The following is a 22,837-nucleotide window of genomic DNA, read 5'->3' as shown; positions in this document are numbered from 1 at the left end:
GCCCAAGTGGGCACTTTCCCGAGTGAATGGCCAGCATTAAATGCACACGACTTTTTGCTTGCCCTTGCCTGTCACCCTCCCCTTCATCCACCACTGGGTTATGTGGCACTCCAGTCCTGCAAGCAAAATGGTTCGTGTGGCGATGTGGCATCACAGTCCACCCTCGGTTCTGTCCACATGCTGCCAATGGGAGCAAGCTGAAAGTCAGCCTTTTCCCAGCTGCTAATTGAATTAGATTGCCATGGGAAGCGGAGAAGCTGTAGCTCATTAAACCCCCCAGTGCCCCATTAGAACTGTGTGTGTTGCCTTTGCTGATTGTCATTACCATATATTACGGCACTCTTTGGGTAAGCAGGGCCTTTTTTTCAATCCCCGCCCCCTGAGCCAGCCTGGCTGCCTACTCAGCATTCCCTCCCCCCATCGTTTTTGGATTAGGGAGGAGAGGAGGGGAGAGCCTGTGTTAGCGTGACTTCGTGGCAACTGCCCCTGCGGTGAGCAAGAGCTTCTGGCTTCTGCTGGGATCTTCTCTGAAGCTTAATGGGCAGGCTAAGCTGCTGTGGAGGCTGAGGGGTGGGTGGGTGGGGGAGCCAGGCAGCTGGCGGCCAAAGCAGCCCATGCAAAAGCAGTGGAGAGCAAAATTCAGAAAAGGGGGGAGAAAACTGCCTGCCCTCAACCTTTCGACTCCGACTGCAGTAACAAGGAGAGCATCCATCCCTCCATATATACTCTGCAAACACAGTTTTTCGCTGCCCGCTTGGTCTCCTGCGCCCTGAGCTTTCTGCCCTGCAGCTTCTTGCCCTACAGCTGTCCCTGAGTGGGCAGCCAACCACAGACCTTTGGGAATCTTGTCCCCCGTGCCCAGGGTCCAGGACCATTCAAGCTCGGTGCTCTGGGAAGGGCGCCTGCAACTCCAGGCTAAATTCCCAGGTCTCTCCCTCCCTCCCTCCCTCCCCCCCCCATCTCCCTCTGCTGAAAAGAAGCTGGGAGGGGCTGTGTGCTCTCTGAAGCAAACTGGCGGTGGGCTGGCTCAAGATTCTTGCACAGAAAGTGGGTCATTGCATCTTCTTCTCACCTTCCACCAGCCATGTTTGAGAAGTCCCATGCTCTGCTAGGCTCTGACAATTCCACCTGCTTCTGCATGTCTGTCTGGTTTTTTTTTTTAATTTGGAGATGGCCTTGCCTTGGCTTCTGCCAATTCCACACACACACACACACACACACACACACACACAAGCTCAGGAGCTGTGAACAGTTGCTGCAGGTTGATTGTTTTGCTGGCTCAGCTCAGCTGATGCCTGCACTACACAAAAGCTCTGGGACTCTGTCAGTTGATGCTCAAGGAAGCAACAGAGATCCCTCTGCTTCCCTAAGGCCCATTGTATTGAAATGACCAAAGAGTGGAAAGGTTCCCTTTTACCATAGCTGGAAGCTCTTGACAACTGCCCGGTTAGGGAGGGGCTGGCCCCAGCTTTCGTGTTAGCATCTGCTGACCCCCTTTGGAGCCCCCTTTGGAGACCCCTTGATGGGCTTTTTATCTTTGTGTTCCCTCTCAAGCCAAGCCTGCCTCTTGTGAAACCCATCAGCAACCGAGCTCTTTGAAAAGTATCCCACAACACATCCTTGAAAGTATAAAATCTTACTCAGTAATTCATGTGAACTTCACGGTGGCTGCAGGCTTTTCTCAGTTAAAACTTGTACTTGGTTATTTGTCTTTCACGATTTATTGTGGATCCAGATGTTTGTTATAAATTGTGCCTGCTTCATTATTCCATGAACTCTGGTGGAAGACAGGGCCATTTCTTCCTGGTTCGTGTTCTTATTCCTTGGCTAAGAATTAACAGGTGGTATTTAGGCAGAGAGTTGTGCCTTCCCCACAGCTGGGAGTGGGCTTTCTTTGGGGAGTTCTGGTCACTTGTGGATGTGGATCTGAAGGCCAGATGTTTTGTGTGGCTTCCTCCAAATTGATGCTGTGGGGAATGAATCATGGATTCCCCCCTGCCTGTCTTTCCTGGACCAGTTTCCCCTCCGACTGACCTCTGGGGGACGAAAGGCAAGGGGAGAGGGTGCCTGAGTAGCAAGAGGGGGCTGGACTGATTTTCCTTTAAGCGCTAGTTTATTACATTTATTTATTACATTTATATCAGAGGTGTGTTGCTCCCAGTTCGATCCGGTTCGGTCAAACCGGTAATGGTGATTTGTCCTGGGCCACAGAACTGGCAGCGACCCAGCCTGGCCGCACCTCGAACCAGTTCCTTGGTCTCTTCTGTCATCACCGGCATGTTTCTGTGCATGCGCAGAACAATTTTCAGTCAACTGAGCATGCACGGCACGCACGTGCGTGAAGCTAGCAGTGTGCAAGTGAACCCACCCCAGATTTATAGGCCTCCTATCCCACTGTTATAACGCTACTGTTCATCTTCCATATTTGCGTTCGCTTCCTTGTGTAACATTTGGAAGAGAAAAAGCAGGATAATCCCTCCAAAGAGGAGTCCCCCGATTAGCGCAAAGTGGCCGATCTTTCTCGGTGCTCTCTAGTGCAGCCGATCTGGTGAACTTAAGCCTTCAGCATGGCCGCCTTTGTGACCCACAAGGCTCTGTGGGTGACATAGAAGATTTTTTGCTCATCCGATTAAGCTCTGAGTTGCAAGGGTGGATAAACATCCAAACATGGAGCTCTTCAACAAAAGGGACGCCCCAAAGGCGCTCTGTGTGCGAATCAGGATGCTTTCCGCACAGTGAGAGGAGGCTGTCAGGAGCTTTGTGGACTGTGATCCTCCCAAGTGCAGGAGCTTGCTGCAAATCTCCAGATCTTTAAGTTTCCAGCTGCAGGGCTCAGGTTGGTTCTCATTGAGCTTCCCCCCCTTTGAAGGAGTTACACTGTAATGCAAAAATAACAACCTGAGTCCTTCTCAGGTATTATTATTGCCTCCCCCTGCCCGGATGTTCTGATTCAGAAGGTAACATGACAAGCAACAGAGACTTTAACAGACTTCTCTTGCCAACCACAGCCTGCTTCTCCTCTCCTCTTGGCAGTCCCAGCTATGATCACCTCCCACCCCAACACCACCATCGCCATCAAGGGCCAGGCTAAAGAGCTGAATTGCACAGCTCGTGGTGAGCGCCCCATTATCATTCGTTGGGAGAAAGGGGACACCGTGATTGATCCTGACCGAAACGTCCGATACGCCATCGCTACGAAGGATAATAGCGACGAGGTCGTCTCGACCCTCAAAGTAAGATGTGGGGAGATGGGGGTGGGCAGGGCTGCTGCAGCTGGGCCGTTAACATGCTGGGATCTGTGAGCATTTTGTGGCGGCAGGGGAGAAAAAAGCCAGCCTGGAGATGTGGGGCACCCATGGGTGCAGCAGGGGTGCAACTTTCCTTTGGTGCTGAAATCTCCCAACTTGCGGCTTTGTCCATTTATATCTCTCATTTGAGTGGTTCTTAAGATATGCCGATATTTTAGCCATCTCGGCTAAAGTTGTGACTTTCAATGCCCATTCTTGAATTGTAGGCAAGTCTTCCTTCTTCCAGTATTGCGCCACCAATAGTCTTGCTGCCGTTATTAGGTGCAGAATCAAGTTAATCTCTACCGCTGTACAGTCGGTAATTATACCTAACAAAAATAACTGAGGAGTAAACTTTATCCTTTTTTTGAGAACATTTTGCATAATCCACCATATTTTTATCCAAAATGCCTTAACCTTTTGGCAAGTCCACCATATATGAAAATATGTAGCATCGAGAGAACCACACCTCCAGCATTTGGGTTGTAAATTCGGATACATAGAAGCCAACTTCTTAGGATCTAAATGCCGTCTATAGAACATCTTGTAAAGATTTTCTCTCAACTTGCGGCTTTCTCCAGAGACCTTTCAGGGAAAGGCATTGAGATTTGAGCCGATGTTGCCTTTTCATTCACAGCTCAAGCCTGCTGAACGAGGAGACTCTGTTTTTTTTTCCTGCCATGCGATCAACTCCTATGGGGAAGACCGAGGACTCATTCAACTTACTGTACAAGGTATTGGCCTTTGTTGGGTGTGTATGCACGTATGCAGTGGTGCCTTTCAGAGACTGCTGGGGGCCTTGGCGCATAGCTTCTGCTGGGTTAATCCCCAGTTTATGACAAGGGAGCTTTGAGGGGTGCAGAACACTGACCACATTTTAGTAAAGCTGCTATTAGCAATAAAAACTTAAGGAACTCTGCTCGTTTTCTATTTTTTCATGGACAATTTCCAGAGGAAAGCATGATATGAACATGGCTTTAAAATAATTAAAATATTACATCTGATTCCCTGTTGAGAACTTTTAAGCTAAATTTTACCCCTCTATCTGCACCTAGATGTTCTCAAGGAATCCACATGTAAAGTGGAGATGGAAGGGTGCTTCCTCACACACACACACACACACCGCCAACAATGCCCAGATTTTGGAAGATGGGGAGCTGCTGGTCCCCCATCATTTCTGGGCGGGTTCTGCATGGTCTCTTGGGAGAGCTGGGCAGGGGCTTCTGAGGCAAGGCCGATTCCCCTGCTTGCACTGAGCTGCCATGGAAATGGAGTTCAGCGACCCACACCCGACTCTTTGGAACTGCGCTTAGCAATGGTCCCGGCCATCCTCCGGCCACCGCCTGGCATGCAGGGGACCTTGCAAAAGAGCCTTTATCTTCCTCTCAGCTTTTATATTTTATGCAATTGGCTGGATATGCAATTTCGGTTTATTCACTCTCTGATATATTGTTCAATATGCTAACCCTTTTTTTAACCTGCATTTTCAAGAAAACCTACTGAATGTGGAAGTCTTTCTCGGCACCTCTACCCTTAATTTTTCCAACTGTTGCATTTTCTGGGTTGGAGGCTGGTGGTCTGGTGTACGCTGTGCATGGTGGGGGGGGGGAAGGTGGCATTTCCTATTTCTTACTGCTGCCCTCCTGTCCCTCCGCAGAGCCACCGGACCCTCCAGAACTGGAGATCCGGGAAGTGAAAGCCCGGAGTATGAACTTACGGTGGACTCAGAGGTTTGATGGCAACAGCATCATCACAGGCTTCGACATTGAGTACAAGAATAAGTCTGGTGAGCAGAACTGATGACGCTCTGAGTGGAAACAGGAATCGGGAAACACCTTACTTAAGATTCATGCACTTTTCTTAAAAAAGTTATTTATTACTACAGGTCATCCTCGACTTTCAACAATTCATTTAGTGACCATTCCAAGTCACAATGGCACTGAAAAAAAGGTTTTCACACTTTTGACCATTGCAGTCATCTGATCAAAATTCAAATGATGAAATTGAGGAAAGCTTTTTATATGTGTTGTTTTGTTTTTGTTAGTTTTAAAAATAAAATATATATATATTTTAAAAAATTCAAGTGCAACTGGCATGTATTTACAACAGTTGCAGTGTCCTGGGGTCACACAATCACCTTTTGTGTCGCTCTGACAAGCAAAGTCAATGGGGAAGGCAGATGTAAAGTTTCCTAAAAATGCCCTAATTGATTCATGAGTATCAAGTTTCAATAGAAAGCTAGTCATTTATTAGGAGCTTTACAGGCAAGATCTTTTCTCAGTCAAGTCTAAGCTTTGTCTGATTTATAGCTGAACTTTATCCCTCTTCCTTCCCTCCCCTCAGTCTGTGTCATAAATCACATTCCCTCCCAAGCCAGGTGCAGTAACCTGAGATCCGACCAGCCGTCAGTATGTGTGGAATGCACTCCCCCCCCCTCTCTTACTATACAACGCTGGGAGTTGACATCAGATTCATTTAACAACCATGTTACTAACTTAACAACTGTAATGATTCACTTAATAACTCTGGCAAGGAAAGTTGTAAAATGAGGCAAAACTCACTTAATAGATGCTTCACTTAGCAATATAAATTCTGAGCTCAATTGTGGTCATAGGTCGAGGACAACCTGTTCTGAGAAAATGGGAGAAATTCAACTTGAATAGAACGTCGGTTTCATTGGCCTCAAACGATGCTGCAAAACGCAGTGCCAGGAAAAAAAGGGATTTGGGTGCAGGAAGTGGCACTCCGGCGTTGCAGGTCCTCGTAGATGCAGTTCCATTGAGGACTCCGTGTCAAGTACAGTTGTTCAGCTTGTTGTGAATCCATGTGCTGGTGATGCTGTCTATCCCACATTGTTGTTGTTGTTGTTGTTGTTAAATGCCTGACTGGCCTAAGTAAACTATGTCCATAGCATTTCCCTGATTCACTAATTTAGTCACTTTGTAAAAGGAGGCAATAACTACGTGGCACGATCTGTTTTTAACAAGCCCATATTGGCTTCTAGTAATCACTTTGCTCATTTCTAGTTTTTTGCAGATCCACTGAATATCTTTTTCCAAGATTTTTCCCAGGTATTATTGTCAGGTTGATTGGCCTCTGGTTTTTTCCCCCTTTTTGAAGGTTGGAATCCCATGAGCTCTTTTCCGTTCCTCTGGCCGTTCCTTGGTTCTTCAGGAGCTTCAAAAGATTTTGTTCAGTGGTTCCGAGATAATTTCTGCCAGTTTCTTCAGAACTTTGGGATGCAATCAATTTGGCCGAACTCATCCGTACTGCACAGGGGATGCCTTCCCATTTTCTTGCTTATTCTGACTTGTATTCCTACTCTGCCATCTACTGTACTGCTTTTGATAGGTGGGGCAGAGGCCAACATGGATTAGGCAGTCCCATTTTCTCCCTGTTATCCGTCACTTCCTTGGCGTCTTCTCCCATTAGTGGATTGATCATTTCCTTTTTTCTTGTTTCTTCCATGTTGGAAAAGGGGGCACGATGGCTCAGTGGTTAAAGATGCTGAGCTGGTCAGCTGGAAAGCTGATAGTCCGTGCATGCAGTGGGGCGATCCCCCCATTCCTGCTCACCTAGCAGTTCAAAAGCAAATGCAAATGCAAGGAGATTAATAAGTACCACTTTGATGGGAGTTCTGTGCATGTTTGGTGTATAGCCATGCGGGCCACATAGCCATGAACAATGCTTTCCTCAGCCGAGAAACAGGTGAGCACCATGTCCCAGAGCCAGACACGATCGGACAGGGAAACCTTCTTTACATCAAAAACCTAGTTTGTTATTTATTTACCATTCTTTGCACAGTCAGCCAGATGTTCAGATTTGATTTGGCATTTTCTATCCACCCATCGGGTCTTTCGCAAGGATCTGGGACAGGCCGGAGTTTGATGGTGTTCCAGATATCATCACAGGATGTCAGCTGTTCCAAGAAAAGCTGCCTCCTGCAATGGACTTATGGTGAATTTGCCAATACCCCTGGTGTTCAAGTTGTTTTGGGATTGCACCCAAGGCCTATTGATACCATCTTTGCTCTTGTTTGCCACAGTTATTCCATTTCTATTTACAGGCCTTCATATGTTGCTATCTTCCCAGTTCTTTCTCTTTTCTTCCGCTATCTACTGTCACATCCAGTATCCAGATGGTTTTTGTCCTTCTTGTGGACAACTGTTAAGCCTGGCGTGTTGTGAGTCAGATGCCTGTCTGTTTGAATTCTAGGTTCCAGAGCACTTTAGCTTCTTCATTTTCTATTACTTTATTTGTCTACTGCTTTATTCCATTACCACCAGTTCCTGTTTATAGGCACAGGGGCATCACCTGCAAATCTTCCAATGTATCAGTGTTGCTATTTTGCCATTTGTCATTGCTTGTAGTCAGTCTGTGCAATCTTCTTGCAGCAACTAACCAAGTGGTCCACTGTTTCTCCAGCTTCTTTTCATAGGCTACCTCTTGCCTGTGGCCTGATATGCGTTTGTGCGTAAGGCTTGTATAGCCAGAATCAGCCCCTCTGTGTCTTCCTTCAACTTCCCTGCTCTTAGCCACGTCTTGTTGTTGCCTGTTTTGCCTAATGTGTCTTTAATGTAGCGGCCACACAATGCCTTGTCTTTCCATGCCCCTTTTCTATTCTTCATTTGGTCTTTCTTGCAGGCCAGTCTGGTCTCTCCAGTACTTGCTAAGCCTTCCTTTCACTGCATCTTCTTCACTGTCCTTCAGAGATCCTCCCGGTGCCCTTTTCACTTGCAACATTCCATGCCATTCCATTTTCCTTGGTAAGTAAAGTCTGCCAACCCCTAATGTGTGAACGAAGGGCATGATTCCTTGCCATTGTTTTTCTGGCCTTCCTATCCAGGGCCTTTAGTTCTGCTTGAGTCCAGTCTACTATTCCAGCTGCGTATCTAATGACAGGAATTACCCAGATGTTAATTGCCTTGATAGTATTTCCTCCACTGAGTTTGCACTTTAAGATCTTCTTCACTGTAACGATGTTATTTATATTTAACCTTCTTCTGAACTTCAGTGTGGCTGATGTTGTCAGCTTGAAGTATACCCAGATATTTGTAGTCTTCATCCAGATTCTTGATTTTATTTTCATAGGGCCTTATAGATTTCCCCCCGTTTGATGGTAAGCATTCCAAATCCCACTGCAGTTTCGTGGTGGTATATATGGACATTGCTGAGCAGGGATTCTGTTTCAGGTGATGTTTTTCCTTACAGCTTCAGCTCATCCATGTAAAGGAGGTGGGAGAGCCTGGCAGAGGTTTTTGATGTTTGATAGCCATGGATATTTGTTATTTATTTATAAATACATTTATTATTTATTGGTTGATATTACTTAACTTTTCTGTGCAACTACTTTGGCTGACTTGTTACTCTATCTTAACCTCCAGCCTCTGAGGAGCATATAATTTTAGAGGTGTGAGCAAAAAGCTCAAAAGTGAAGCTTCTTGACATCCTTCCCCATCTTTCCAATTATTTTTGGTTTCAAAGTATTTATGACACGCAGCTGTGTTTAGAACCCTGGATCAACAATCTCTCAGCCATTCTGTTTATTTCCAGATTCCTGGGACTTCAAGCAATCCACCCGGAACATCTCTCCCTCCATTAACCAGGCCAATATCGTTGACCTTCACCCAGCCTCTGTATACAGCATCCGCATGTTTTCATTCAACAAGATTGGCCGCAGTGAGCCGAGCAAGGATCTGACCATCAGCACGGAGGAAGCAGGTGCCCATCTGCCTCAGGGCTGGAGCCACAAGATAATTTATGAAAAAAAACTGGGCGATGGGCAAAGTGTGAGAAAGAGGAAGTCAGGAAGGTTGAGAACACACAATTGTCTGTGTTTAAGACCCTTTTTCTTCTTTGCCCCCATCCTTTTTTTTGCCCAAGAGTCTTTTTCGCCTAAAAGTCTCAGCTCCATAGACAATATTTGTGTTTCTGTGTGTGAGTGTGTGTGTGTGCTTAAGTGTCTGTGGCAACAATGTGTGTGTGAGTGCACATGTCCTTACCAGATTGGCAGAAGTCCTTGTTCCTTGGGGCAAAAGCCATTTGCTTGTTTTCTTGGGTTGGTCCGGTCAGGAAGCCCCCTTCTTGAGCTGAGCGGTGGGCCAGCTGGGCTAATCTGTCCTTTAAAAGCTTGCCTAGTATGTTGCACAAGGAAAACATTGGTTGAGTGGAATTTATCTGATGAAATGCCTCGTATCAAAATAAACAGGTCTGTCTTCTAAAATGCCACAGAATAATTATTTTTCAGTGTAATTTATAGCATTATCGGAGGTTTACCCTTTAAGCTGAAGAACTTTGTGAGTTTTATAGTCGCTCTGTCGCTTGCTGCCTTCACTATCAGCCTTTCTCTCTCCACCCTACCCCCTTCCCAGCAAGCTATAGCAACTGGTGCCACCTCTGAAGCTTGTAAAACAGATGCCTAATCCCCTTCCGCTGGGCCTGGTTCCCTTGGCATTTCAGAGGCATCAGCCACGGGCATGGAAAGCCACTGTCAGAAACGCATGACATTCAGGCGCTTCTTTTTGATACCTTTCAAGAACTGGGAACAAAGAAAGAATTTGTCTGTGCAGCATGTAATGTGACTTCCACTCTTTCAGCTCCTGATGGTCCCCCACTGGATGTCACCTTGCAGCCAATGACATCCCAAAGCATCCAGGTCACCTGGAAGGCAAGTATGCATGTTCCATGCTTGAATGAGGGCTGGGATCAGTGGGGATTCTTATTTATTTGAACTACGAAGATAACAGCTCATGGCCAGGCATGGTCCGTTGGCTGAGGTGGAGTCGAAGGGGCTCTCGTCCTTTCCCCTTGAAGTACGTTTGAGAAGGGTGGCCCTGTCCCTGCTCCTGTTTCGAAGCTCTGGGCCTCTGACACCCGAGGCAATCGGGGAGCGGTGAAATGGTGATGCATCCCAGAGGGGGGCAATGTGTGGGAGACCCCGTGGCTCTAGTATTTAGCCCCACCAGCCTTTGTTGCTGGCTTGTCATGTGCTAAAATTCGTGGGGGTCACTACAGAGCCTCCGTTTCTGTCCTTCTGAAGAGCACTTACAAGAAGGCATTCGACTCCTTGGCACGTGATTGGATAATCAAATGCCTGGAAATAATAACAGTCAGTAGAAACCTCAGAAGCTTTGTGCAGAGACCGATGGCACAACGGAAGACAGGGTTGCTGGTCAATTATGATAGACTGGGAGAAGTTAATATCAAGAGAGGAACCTTTCAAGGAGATTCATTAGGACCAAATATTATTTGTCATTGCACTGGCTCCTCTTTGAACAATACTGAACAAATTAGGCCATGGATATCAAACATCAAAAACCTCTGCCAGACTCTCCCACCTCCTTTACGTGGATGAGCTGAAGCTGTAAGGAAAAACATCCACCTGAAACAGAATCCCCGTTTCACAGCTGGAATAGTAGACTGGACTCAAGCAGAACTAAAGGCCCTGGATAGGAAGGCCAGAAAAACAATGGCAAGGAATCATGCCCTTCGTTCACGCATTAGGGGTTGGCAGACTTTACTTACCAAGGAAAATAAGTGGGCATGGAATGTTGCAAGTGAAAAGGGCACCGGGAGGATCTCTGAAGGACAGTGAAGAAGATGCAGTGAATCGAGTACACCGGGAAGGCTCAGCAAGCACTGGAGAGACCAGGCTGGTCTGTAATGGACCCATGGGAGAATGGAAAAGTCACATGGCCGCTACTTTAAAAAAAACTAGCAGGCAAAGCATGTAATAATAAGAAAATGGCTTATTACTGGCAATGGCTAAGAAGAGGACAGTTGAAGGAAGAGTCAGAGGAGATAATTCTGGCTGCCTTAAGAACAAATGCACAGCAGCCAGAATTGAGGTGAGCACAACAGGCAGCAAATGGTGCCTCTGCAAAGGAGCCGAAGAAACTGGACCATCTGGTTAGCTGCTGCAAAGGGATCGTGCAGCCTGAGCGCAAACAATGGCATGGCACACTACCAATATTACAAGATCTGCAAGAAATGCCATTTGTCTGCAAGCAAGAACTGGTGGGATCACAAAATAGACAAAGTAATAAAACATAAAAATAGTGGTCTGGGACTTTAAAATTCAAACAGACAAGCATCTGCTACAAAACAATGCAAACTTTAGAATTATTGAGAAGAAAACAGAAAAGTTTGGGTAGGGGACATGGCGGTACCTAGAGACAGCAGAAGAGAAGAGAAAGAACCGGAGAAAATCACAAAACTTAAAGACCTACAAATAGAAGGAAAACAACTGGCAAAAGAAAGCAAAGCACCAATATACGCCTTAGGTGTCATCCCAAAATATCCTGAGCACCATTTGGACACCACTGGCATTGACAAAATCCACACCAATCAATTGCAAAGGCAGCTTCCCTAACCCTAACTTTTAACACAGGGGACCCCAACCCCGGGCTGCGGCCCACTACCGGGCCTTCAGCCGTTTGGAATCCGGCTCCGTAAGTGTTGGGCGAGCGTGCATGTCGCACGTCCTCATTTGCGTGAGCAGCAGGTAAGCACATGCATGCACGGTACATTGATGTGAGAGGCGGGGTGGGTGGGTGCCCCTTGTGCATACAAATGGAGCTGTGTGAGCATGCTTGCCCACGGTTCGCATGGAACCATCCCCTCTCCCATTCCACTGCCAGTCCGCACAGCCAGAAAGGTTGGGAAACTCTTGAACACCCTCAAACAACATCTGCCTACCCCGGGTTCTTGGGAGGACTCAGTAGGAAAAAATGCCAAATCCAGTCTAAACATCTGGCTGACTGTGTGACCAACCATAATAATAATTTATTAAATTTATATGCCACCTGACTTCCAGTGCCCAACTCCCAGTAACTCTGAGTGCTTATTTTGAAAATAAATAAATACATTTTTTTAAAAAATATTTTTTTTTTAAATGCTGAGGAGTTAACTTTATTTGCCGAAAGTCCTTCAGTTGAACGACTGGGTTAAATACTTGAGGCAGTGGCTTCCTTCTTGGCCTGCAAGGAGCTGGCACTCTTATCTTAAGAGGAAGGTAAAAACAAGAGTGCCAGCCAGCCTTCTCGGTGGGGGTCTTCCTTCCCAAGGTGCTGGCAGAGTGCCGGAGGTGGCTTCCACCTGCCCACTTTTCCCGCTGGCTCCATCTTTATTGATGGTACCAACAGGAAGACCAACTCTTCTGCCTTTCTCCATTGCCAGCTGGGATCCAGAGCATGTTAATATAAGGAGGGCAGGCTACATTGAAGGCTGGTAGACTCTTGGCCCATTCAAACAAGCCAGCGCGTCTGTCTGTTGAACCTGGGGTGGGGATGTAGGCAGTTAACCTTTAGGGGGTTGGGTAGCGGAGTTGTTCCCCTCCCTCACCCTGACCCTGCCTGCTGCCAGGCTCTGGCTCTTCCCTGGACACCCTCCCCTATTTTTACTCTCTTCCTGACATGCCTATCTCGTAGGCCCCAAAGAAAGAACTCCAGAACGGGGTTATCCGAGGCTACCAGATCGGCTATCGGGAGAACAGCCCAGGAAGCAGCGGGCAATACAGCATTGTGGAGATGAAGGCCACAGGGGACAGTGAAGTCTACACCCTTGACAACCTGAAGAAATTTGCCCAGTATGGTGTGGTGGTGCAGGCCTTCAACCGGGCAGGCACCGGCCCATCGTCAAGTGAAATCAATGCTACCACGCTGGAGGATGGTATGTCAATGTCAATGTCAATTGCTTGGTGTTCAGCAGCTGTTGCATTTTATTTCAGCCCAGAAAGGCTTTCCTGCAAGATGGTGCCCCTCTACCCAAAGCTGCTACTACCTTTCCAAAGGCTGTTTCTGTTTTCCACACGTAAGCGGATGGATGTGTTTCATCCTCAGAGGAGAAGCATGTGGGCTCCCCAGTTGGGTTTTATTGTGCGCCAGGCATTTTGGGGTTTCAGGTGCCTGCAAAAAGGTGGCAATTTCTCTATGGGAGGTAAAATAAATGGCAGTCACCATTCTGTGATGGTCACCATTAGGACAAGCGTGTGAGTGGGAGAGAGCGAGAGCCTTCGCTTCCCTTTTCAAGATTGGCACAGAATGAGATTCCTGGCCTGGAATGCCTCCTCTCCCCCCCCCCCCCCGGTGTTAGTGTGACATCTGGGGGTGAAAGGGCCTCCTGCACACAAGCTGCCCATCTGATTTTGCTGATTATGGGTGCCCTGTGCTCCTCTTGACCCCAGGGGCATCCTGGGCCTTCCTCGAATGCCGCTCTGATGAGTGCCTGAAGTCTGCCATCCTTCAGCATCCCCAGTCTGGACTGGCGAAGGTAGAGACATTGAGTCTCTCCAGGGCTCCCTTGTGCAGCTGCCCCCCCACCCCCCCACCCCGCCTCCAGAGCTCCCCACTCACAGCTCCTTGTGCCGGGTGCAGCAGCTGGCCTTGCCAAGGAGCAGCCCTGCTCTGCCTGCAGCGGCCCGGTTTCCTCTGGGGATTTTCCACAGGTTTCCATGGGGGAGAGCTCAGCTCTCGGAAAACAAAACCAAAGTTTCTTCCTCGTTGGTTCAGCAGTTTTTCATACTTAATTAAGGTCCTCATTAGCCTGTCAAAGCAGGATCATTTCCTGCCTAGATTAGCACTCCTCCTGGGGTATTCAAGGGCCCCTGTTTTAGCAATAGTGTTATTTCCCATAATTATATTACCTTCATTTTCTTCAAATGGACTCTATTCGTTTATAACACCGGCCCCTAATTACACCATGCATTCGGCTTTACATGTAAATAAACTGAAACAATCATCCTTTTCCGAGTGGATCATTAGGATGATATATCGTCATTTAAATGCTCATAAAAATTAGAGATCTCTCTTTGGGGGCAACGGGTTCTCATTACCTCTATCCCAATCACTCGCTAAGTCTTTCTTCCTTCAAGCAACTGCACAGCCTCCTTGTGGGTCTAGCGGAAAATGCCACGGCAGGCACCTCATCCTGGGACTCTGGGGAGCATGGGTGGACTGGCAAATTAATCTGCCCACCTGTTTGAAGGAACAGCCAAGGTGCTGTTGCAACTAGGGGCCTAGATTGACCCCCAGGCCCCTAACATATGGGGTGCCGCAGGGTTCGGTCCTGTCCCCCCTACTTTTCAACATCTACATGAAACCGCTGGGCGAGATCATTCGGCGGCACGGGATAAAATACCACCAGTATGCGGACGATACCCAGCTGTATCTGTCCGCCCCGTGCCAACTCAATGAAGCGGTGGAAGTGATGAACCAGGGACTTGAAGCTGTTAGTGACTGGATGAGGGCTAACAAACTCGTGCTCAACCCAGATAAGACCGAGTGGCTGTTGTGTTTCCCTCCCACCAATTTGGCTAGTATTCCATCTCTCAGGCTGGGGGGTCAAACATTACGCCCCTCAGACAGGGTCCGCAACTTGGGAGTCCTCCTGGACCCACAGCTGACTTTCGAACATCACTTGTCAGCTGTGACCAGGGGGGCACTTGCCCAGGTTCGCCTGGTTCGCCAGTTGCGCCCCTACCTGAACCGGGAGGCCCTCACAACAGTCACTCGTGCCCTTGTGACCTCTAGGCTGGAATACTGCAATGTGCTCTACATGGGGCTGCCCTTGAAGAGTATTCGCCGACTTCAGCTAGTCCAGAATGCGGCCCCGCGAGCGATTGTGGGTGCACCTCGCTTCACCCACATAACACCTATCCTCCGCGAGCTGCACTGGCTACCTGTCGATCTCCGGGTACGCTTCAAGGTGCTACTTGCCACCCATAAAGCCCTCCATGGTAGTGGATCTGGATACTTGAGAGACCGCCTACTGCCAATTACCTCCACACGACCTATTAGATCTCACCGGTTAGGCCTCCTCCAAGTTCCATCTGCCGGTCAATGTCGACTGGCAACTACGCGGAGGAGAGCCTTCTCGGTGGCAGCTCCGACCCTGTGGAACGATCTCCCCGTGGAAATTCGTACCCTCACCACCCTCCAGACCTTCCGCACAGCCCTCAGAACTTGGCTATCCCGTCAGGCCTGGGGCTAAGACTACAACCCGCCCGAATAGTATGAATGTTGCGCTCTTAATTATGTATTTGTCTTATATGTTAAAAGTTTGTCTCCCCCTCCCCCCTTTTTAAGTTGTAAGCCGCCCTGAGTCCCCCCAGGGAAAAGGGCGGCATATAAATAAACTTTAAATCTAAAATCTAAATCTAAATCTCCCTTTTAATGCGTTTCCCTGTTCAGTTCCCAGCCAGCCCCCTGAAAACGTGAGGGCCTTGTCCATCACCTCCGATGTGGCCGTCATCTCGTGGTCCGAACCCCCTCGGAGCACCCTCAATGGCATCTTGAAGGGCTACCGTGTCATCTTCTGGTTTCTCTTCATGGATGGTGGTGAGTTGGGAGCAATGTGCTCATTGCCTCGTTTATTTCACTTTCACTAATTGAATTTAGTGTAGCATCATGTCTAGAGGGCAGAAGGCTGTTTTTCCTCCACCAACACATCAGATCTTCAGATGGCTCATGTCAGAAATGACGTTCTTCCTACCCTCCAACTGGATCCTGGAGGCCAAGCTGGTGCTGCCTGTCACTCAGCGGCTCTCACACCACTGCAAGACGAGGGAATTCAGCTCCACTCTCCTTTGGGAACCTCTTGCAATGGTTTGTCTTGTTCCAGTAGCTGGCTCTGGCTGTGTTTGGCACCATGGCCCCAGTGCACTTCATCAGGGATTCCTGCAGACTGCAATGCTCTTTGAACCTGTCTCCCGCTCAGGGCAAGCAAATACAGGTCTGCAAAAAAAATTTTTTTTCGAAAGCTGTTTTGGTTATTCCATGTAATCTTTATGTTTTTTGGTGCGCTGAATCCAAAAATGACCTCCATTTTGTCATAGGACATCACGTTTCCTGACAATTTAGGTAACTATGTTAAATAAGGCAATACCTCAAAATAAATGGAAATAGACTTATAAAATTAAAGTTTTATTACAATATTTTCATGAAAATCCTTTTTTGAACTGAAATGAGCTCACCCACACACACTAAACTCGATTCTTCTTCCTTGTGAGGCTCCTCTTGGTGCATTTACGCTTGTGAGTAGCATCTGGAATGTCTCTCTGAAGCATCCAACAGTAGTCTGCCATCATTGTAATGCTCCACTTTCCCTGGTATCTCCTTTCCATCTCTTTAATGTCTTTGTTCACCTTGTTCCTTACTCACAGCTCCCAAATTTTCAGGAAAGTAGTCAAGGTGGGACTGGGGGAAATGCACTTTCAAACTCATCAGACAACCTAAAGCTTGAAATGCTTTCAGCATTATTCCGACGATCTTTTTGTAGTGAGGATCTTTGTTACTGCCTAAAAATTTCTGTGCGACTTCTTTAAATGCAATCCACCCTTCTTTTTGAGGATCCGTCTTGATAAACTCTTGATCAGCTATAAGCCTTCTAATGTCTGGTCCGACGAACACACCTTCCTTCAATTTTGCCTCCGACAGGCATGGAAACTTGGTGACCAAGTATTTGAAGCATTCTCCATCTCTTGGAAGTGATTTTACGAATTGCTCATCAATCCCAATTTTATGTGGAGAGGTGGTAGAGGAACTTTATGGGAAAGTACCAAAGTTTCTCGGAGGACATTTTTTTCACCGACTGTTAGCACCCTCGCCTGCCAACTCTTCTTGGTCCAGTGATTTGGTTGGTCTTGACTGTCCCATAGACACAGAAAACAAGGGTATTTGGTATACCCAGCTTGTTGCCCGAGCAGCATGCACAAGACCTTCAAGTCCCCACACACTTGCCAACCATGGTCTTCATATTTAAGTTTACGAAGAACCAATTCCAAGTTCTCGTAGGTTTCCTTCAAGTGTACGGAATGACCTACAGGTATGGAAGTGTAAAAACCATTGCAGAGTAAAACTGCTTTGAGACTTCTTTTTGAAGAATCTATAAAAAGACGCCATTGCTCTGAATCATATTGGATTTTAAATTGACCCATCAGACCTTCAACTTCGATGCAATAAACCAACTTGTCTTCCTGGGCGAAGTAAGGAACGAACTCCTTTTCACGATGTCTGAACCATGAAGATCACACTCCTGGCAACAATAAATTCCTGTTTTTCAGCCTTGATCCGAGTAACTCAGCGGCATCTTTGGGAAGATTCAAGTCTCTTACCAAATCATTCAACTCCTCCTGAGAAAACAATTTTGGTCTTGTATCATCTTCAAAGTCAGCACTTTATTCGTCATCTGGTTCAGGTATGACTTCACCTTCATCGGAGCTAGGTATCTCTTCCAAGGTAGCAGGGGGCTTGGGTACTGGTATATCTGTGCCATGGGGGATGGGACGAATTGTTGAGTGAAGATTGGGGTATGAAATGGAATGCTTCCATTTGGAATTAAACCGTTTCACATCGCATGAGCAAAAGTAACAGTCATCACTATGGTTCTTCTGCTCTCGCCATACCATAGGAATCCCATAACGGAAAGATTTTTTCTTACCCTTGAACCAGCTTTGGATGTCCTCAACACACCGTTTGCACACTTTATGAGGCGCCCAAACTTTATCTTGATCTCCAATTTTTAGTCCAAAGTATGCAAAGTATACTTTTTTCACAAAGTCTGTAATATTCTGTTGTTGCTTCAACACTGTATATTCACCACAGATGAAACAGAAACCGTCTGTCGAATTAATACACTTTCGCGGAGCCATAACATAATGGTTGAAGAATGACGAGCTAGCATGAATTGCGATGAAAAAGTGTGAACAGCCTAGAACCAAGAACCTGATGATGATTCGTGCACAAGTGTGGCATGCAGGAGAGAGCAGCTCTGTGTCTGTACACGAGACGTCACAGTGCTGGCCACGCTCCCTGCACTGACTGGAGATGCTGCTATCTGCCCTGTGTCTCCCTCCCACTGGATTCTTCAGGAAAGATTAATCCCTTCTACCATTAGAAGCACAGACTTAAAACTTGCTTAGCTCATGTATATATTGCTGACCATCAGATTTATAGTGCTATATTTTTTACATAACTCGGACAAACCCTTTAAGGGTTTTTTGGCATTTTATATCTTAAATGCACTTATGTGAATTAATTATTAGTAATTTGGACTTTAAATTTTGTTAAAAACCCATAATATAAAAAATACCAATTTTTTTAAAAAAAATTGATAAATTTGAAGACAATTTTGCATGTTGTGGCAAATCATGACGTCTAGGAGTTTTTTCAATATTTTATTTGTTTTCAGCACACCAAAATACATGGAAATTAGAAGAAAATAATCAAACAGCTTTTTAGTCACAGAACAGAACCAGCCACTTGGACTGTGGCCGAGGGAGCAAATTCCCTTTCTGAGCCCCAGGAACCCCCCCCCCCCAGTGGAGTTTTTGGCAAGTGAATTGGGCTCTGGGCAGGAGGTCCTGGGATGTGCAGGGGGAGGTCTAAGTGGCCGGTAGTTCTCTATAGAGGCCACAGGGGTCCCTCAGGCCATGCCATATTATTATGGAGGCACAGTAAGTTTCTGAGGTGACCTCCATCTTTACATAAATATTGAAATTTATTACTGTTTTACCTGATATGATCTAGAGTAGTAAACAGTACAGGTAGTCAATTATATTTTGTTTCTAGAGAACAGTGGCTGTGAGGGGTGTGTGTGTGTGTGTGGGGTGTCATACAGGTAAATGAGGCTCACAAAAGGGTCAAAAAACTTGAGAGCAGCTTCTTCTTTCTTTGCTCCAACGTGCAATGCAGACTTAGTGTTTTGGGGGATTCTGTGGGCTGGATTATTAGGGGGCCTTTTATGCTGTAGCAACAATTCTTTGTGTGTGCGAGAGAGCCTGCAGGAGTGAATGTGTGCCTTCTTCTACAGAATGTGGCTGGCCCTTGAAAGGCTTCCTCCACCGTTTTTGGGGACCTTCCCACGCTAAGCCTTGTGTCCTTGGGGCGGGGGGGGGGGAAGGGAAGCAAGCTGAAGACAGCAGGGCGGCATCCCCATGACAGGCGTTGCAGGGACACTGCCTGGGTTCTGGCTTTGTCCACATGCCGGAGGGACCGTGACTGCTCTGGCCCATTTGTGGGCCTTGGGGCAGCTGCCAGCCAGATCCCCAGGCTGCTTTTCCCACATCTGTCCTGGAGGCTTGCTGGGCAAACCGAGCCACGGCAGGCTGAGTCAGGAGGCTGCAGAGGTAGCCGGAGCCTTGCCTGCCTCTGCACGGGGTGTTCTTGCTTCCTGAACAGAATGGGGGGAGATGCAGAATGTCACCACCACTCGGGAGCGAGCAGAGCTGCGGGGCATGGAGAAGTTCACCAACTACAGCGTGCAAGTCCTGGCCTATACCCAGGCAGGTGACGGAGTCCGCAGCAACGTCCTCCACATCCAGACCAAGGAAGACAGTGAGTGCCTGTGAAGCTGGGTGGAGTGGGGGTGGGTGGGGGGCATCCATTCCTTGCCTGTGAAGAGCTCTCCCACAGCATCTGTATGGGGGACAGCTGTTCTTTTTGGGGTGTGGATGATTCTGCTTTGCTACGGCCCTCTCTGGGGTGCTTGGGACTTCCTCTTTTTCTCCCTCCCTCGCTCTGGAGTTGGGGCAACAAGAATTTTTCACCCCACTTAACCCAGTTATGTGGCCTTTTCTACCATCCCAGGGCAGCCTGGCTCGCTGCAGTTCCTGGGCCTGGACCTATGGCCTCCCTCCTGGGAGGAGACAGGGTGTCTTTTGGAGCACAGGACAGAGTCAGGGGCTGCTGAGTGTTGGAGGCCCTCGAGAAGCCAGAAGGCCAAAGAGTTTGGAAGGAGCAGGCAGTACAGAGACCTACAGAGTCCACATGGGGAAAGCAACCCATTGAAGGACCAGAAAAGACCCTCTGGAGCACATGCTGGCATTGGGCAGCCTGCCTTTTGGGTCCATCCCAGGGCATGGAAGGGGTGCTTCACCTGGGCTGCACTATAGCGCTTCAGGGGAGGGGAACTGGAGACTGTCAGTGAAGCACAGCCAGAAGGAACTGGGGTTCCTTTCGAGCTATGACATGATTTGAATGGTGGGCTGGATTGACACTGAGGACACTCCGGTAAAGCCCATCTGGATGGCAGCATTCTCAGGTGTGGGCTGGCCAGCCGACCCCACATGTGGCAAGAGAGCGTTGTGCTGCAGCTCCACTTCCTTAAACCCTTGCTCTGCTCGTCTCGGTGGGAGAAGCATCTGCTGGAGGCGGAATCCTTGTCCAGCCGGGCTGAGGGCAGGCGGCTGCCAGGACTTGCCCTCTAACCACAGAAGCCACTCTAAAGGGAGAGAGTGTTGTCCTTCCAGTGAGACCTTTGGTGGGTGGCACAACTGGGGTAAAAGAAGAGCACTGTGCCCGTCCCCCGTGCCCCTCCATCAGGGTACTTCCCTCCCAACATGGCTGCAGTGTGGCCCACCTAGAGAGGCCTTGAGAATCATGCCTCTTCTTTCCTCTTACAGTTCCTGGTCCTCCTGCCGGGATCAAAGCGGTGCCTTCCTCTGCCAGCAGTGTTGTGGTGTCTTGGCTGCCACCCTCAAAACCTAATGGAGTTATCCGGAAGTACACCATTTTCTGCTCCAGCCCAGGCTCTGGCCAGCCGGTGAGCAGCTGTGGTGGGGCTCCTGGGAGAGTGGGCATGTAAGGAGGAGAGAGGAGGAGGGGAGGAAAGAGAGGGGAAGAAGAAGGGAGGAAGGAGGAGGAGGGAAAGGAAGAAAGGGTAAAAGCAGAGGAAGTAAGGGAGGGGAATTAAGAGTAGGAGAGAGGGTAAGAGGGAGGAGAAGAGAGGAGGAGGGGAGGAAAGAGAGGGGAAGAAGAAGAAATTTTATGCCAGGGGGGCACCACAACACGAGGAAGTGTATTAAAGGATCGCGGCATTAAGAAGGTTGCGAACCACTGGTCTAGACTGACACCTCCTACTTTGGCAGCTGCAGGAGATACGATCAGTTAGGATGGTCTATCCTAGGCCTGTATGGATCTTGTTGATTTTCAAACCTGCTTTGGGAATTTCTCAGTGAATTGGGAGACAATTGGACCTCCTGTTTAATTGAAGCATGATTACTTCCACCTCCGTATTGCAACAGCAGTCAGTTAAGGTTATCTCAACAGGGTTGGGTTGGAAGAAGTACCTTCAAGCCACGAGGACCATTTTTGGTTAGTCACATTGCAGATAAAATCACTCACGGCTTCTTCAGCTGGGCAGTGACCATTGAGATGCAAAACTCCATGCCTTGCAAAATCCCGTGGGATTCGTTTCAATCATGAACCCCAAGAAAGTTGACGGGGTTTTCTGTGGGATGAACTCCGTCACATATAGGCTAGCTCCTTGTCCCTCCTGGCTTTTCAGAGTTGCCAGGAGATGATATGAGGAACTGGAGGACAAAGGCCTTTTTGGAAGTGGGAATGGTATTGCCATGAAATGAGCCTCTGCTTCCATCTCAAACTTGCCCTTCTTTGGGAAGATGACAGAGGTGGTGTTGGGACCCTGGGATGAAGTGGCTATGGATTCTAATTGAGCTTGGGATGCTCCCTACAGAAGGTCTGTGAAGATGGCCTCCTCCTGTAGAGACTGGAGCAGAGTGGCTTCTGCTCTGATAATACTGGTTTCAAGTTTGATTCATTGCAATATGAGAGCTGAGATATGATGGCTGCGACCCATCTTGTAATAAACAAACAAGCAAACAAATAAACAACAGAAGCATCACCCTCTGGTGGTTTGCTATTCGTGGTCCATGCAGAACATGGGCTCCTTTGTTCCACCCAGTGCAGCTGCACCAGTGGCAGCAGCAACATGGAAATGGATGCAGCCCAGATCTTAGTTGGCCCCCAAAGCTTCCTGGGAACATTCAGGCTCTGCTAGGAGGTTGGGAAGGAGGGTGGGGACAGCATTTGCTTATCAAGATCGCTTTCTGCAGTTCATTTTAACATCTGAGGCTTTCGTTTCCAGGGCAACATAATCTTTTCATCAAAGCAACTGGTGAAGCTGCTGGGATCTGATATTGTTTCCTTGGCATCTTGTCAAGGCTGCCATTTGGCGTAAAATTATGCATGCAATGTAATATTTATGCTTGCATATTTAAACACTGGTTAGATTTAAGTATTCCGCCTGTGGATCTATCAGTACATGTTCCAAGCATGCCAAACCAAAACTGGGCACAGGGGTGAGGTATTTGTCTGCCAGTTAGGCTTGGCCTTGGCCTCGATGGAGGTTCGTAAACGGCAGAGATTGAGGCTTTAACTTGTTTATAAAAGAGCCCAAGTTAGAGGTGAAAAGTGAAGTTGCTGCTATTTTCTGCTTAAAACAGAAACAGGCATTGCAGAAATCCAAAAGTCTCTGGCTTGAAGAAATGGAGGGTAAATAATAAATTTGGTCCATTGTAGGAAGAAAAACCTATCTGCACAAATGTATGAACTTCTTCCAGAGGTTGAGGAAAGCGCTTAGGGGAAAGTCTTTCTCCTAAGACCAGGAAGCAGGGGGGTGCCGAGATTTTGGACAGACCAAGAAGGAAGGGAAGGTGCACATCAATGAGGGCCCCTCAGCCTGAGATAGGCAAACTTAGCAACGGCTCGGGGGTTGCTAATGCTGCCTCCAGGGACCCAGGCCTATGAGGGGCA

At 47.8% G+C, this 22,837-nt stretch overlaps 1 protein-coding gene across 2 annotated transcripts in view; it reads left to right on the top strand.

Moving 5' to 3' along the window:
- Window positions 1-22,837, top strand: part of DSCAML1 (DS cell adhesion molecule like 1) — a 106,875-nt gene that overhangs the window by 74,402 nt on the left and 9,636 nt on the right. For both annotated transcript variants that reach the window (XM_087706440.1, XM_087706439.1), the window contains exons 12-20: window positions 3,034-3,233; window positions 3,925-4,021; window positions 4,945-5,073; window positions 8,841-9,008; window positions 9,884-9,954; window positions 12,716-12,956; window positions 15,476-15,622; window positions 19,463-19,618; window positions 20,686-20,825. In XM_087706440.1, the coding sequence (XP_087562566.1) occupies window positions 3,034-3,233; window positions 3,925-4,021; window positions 4,945-5,073; window positions 8,841-9,008; window positions 9,884-9,954; window positions 12,716-12,956; window positions 15,476-15,622; window positions 19,463-19,618; window positions 20,686-20,825 (1,349 nt within the window). The remainder of the gene's footprint in view (window positions 1-3,033; window positions 3,234-3,924; window positions 4,022-4,944; window positions 5,074-8,840; window positions 9,009-9,883; window positions 9,955-12,715; window positions 12,957-15,475; window positions 15,623-19,462; window positions 19,619-20,685; window positions 20,826-22,837) is intronic.

Source organism: Thamnophis sirtalis, unplaced genomic scaffold (assembly GCF_051295495.1).
Source record: "Thamnophis sirtalis isolate CommonGarterSnake01/CBP01778 unplaced genomic scaffold, rThaSir2_p1.2 scaffold_2, whole genome shotgun sequence".
NCBI lineage: Eukaryota > Metazoa > Chordata > Lepidosauria > Squamata > Natricidae > Thamnophis > Thamnophis sirtalis.
This window is presented reverse-complemented; position numbering and strand designations above follow the sequence as displayed.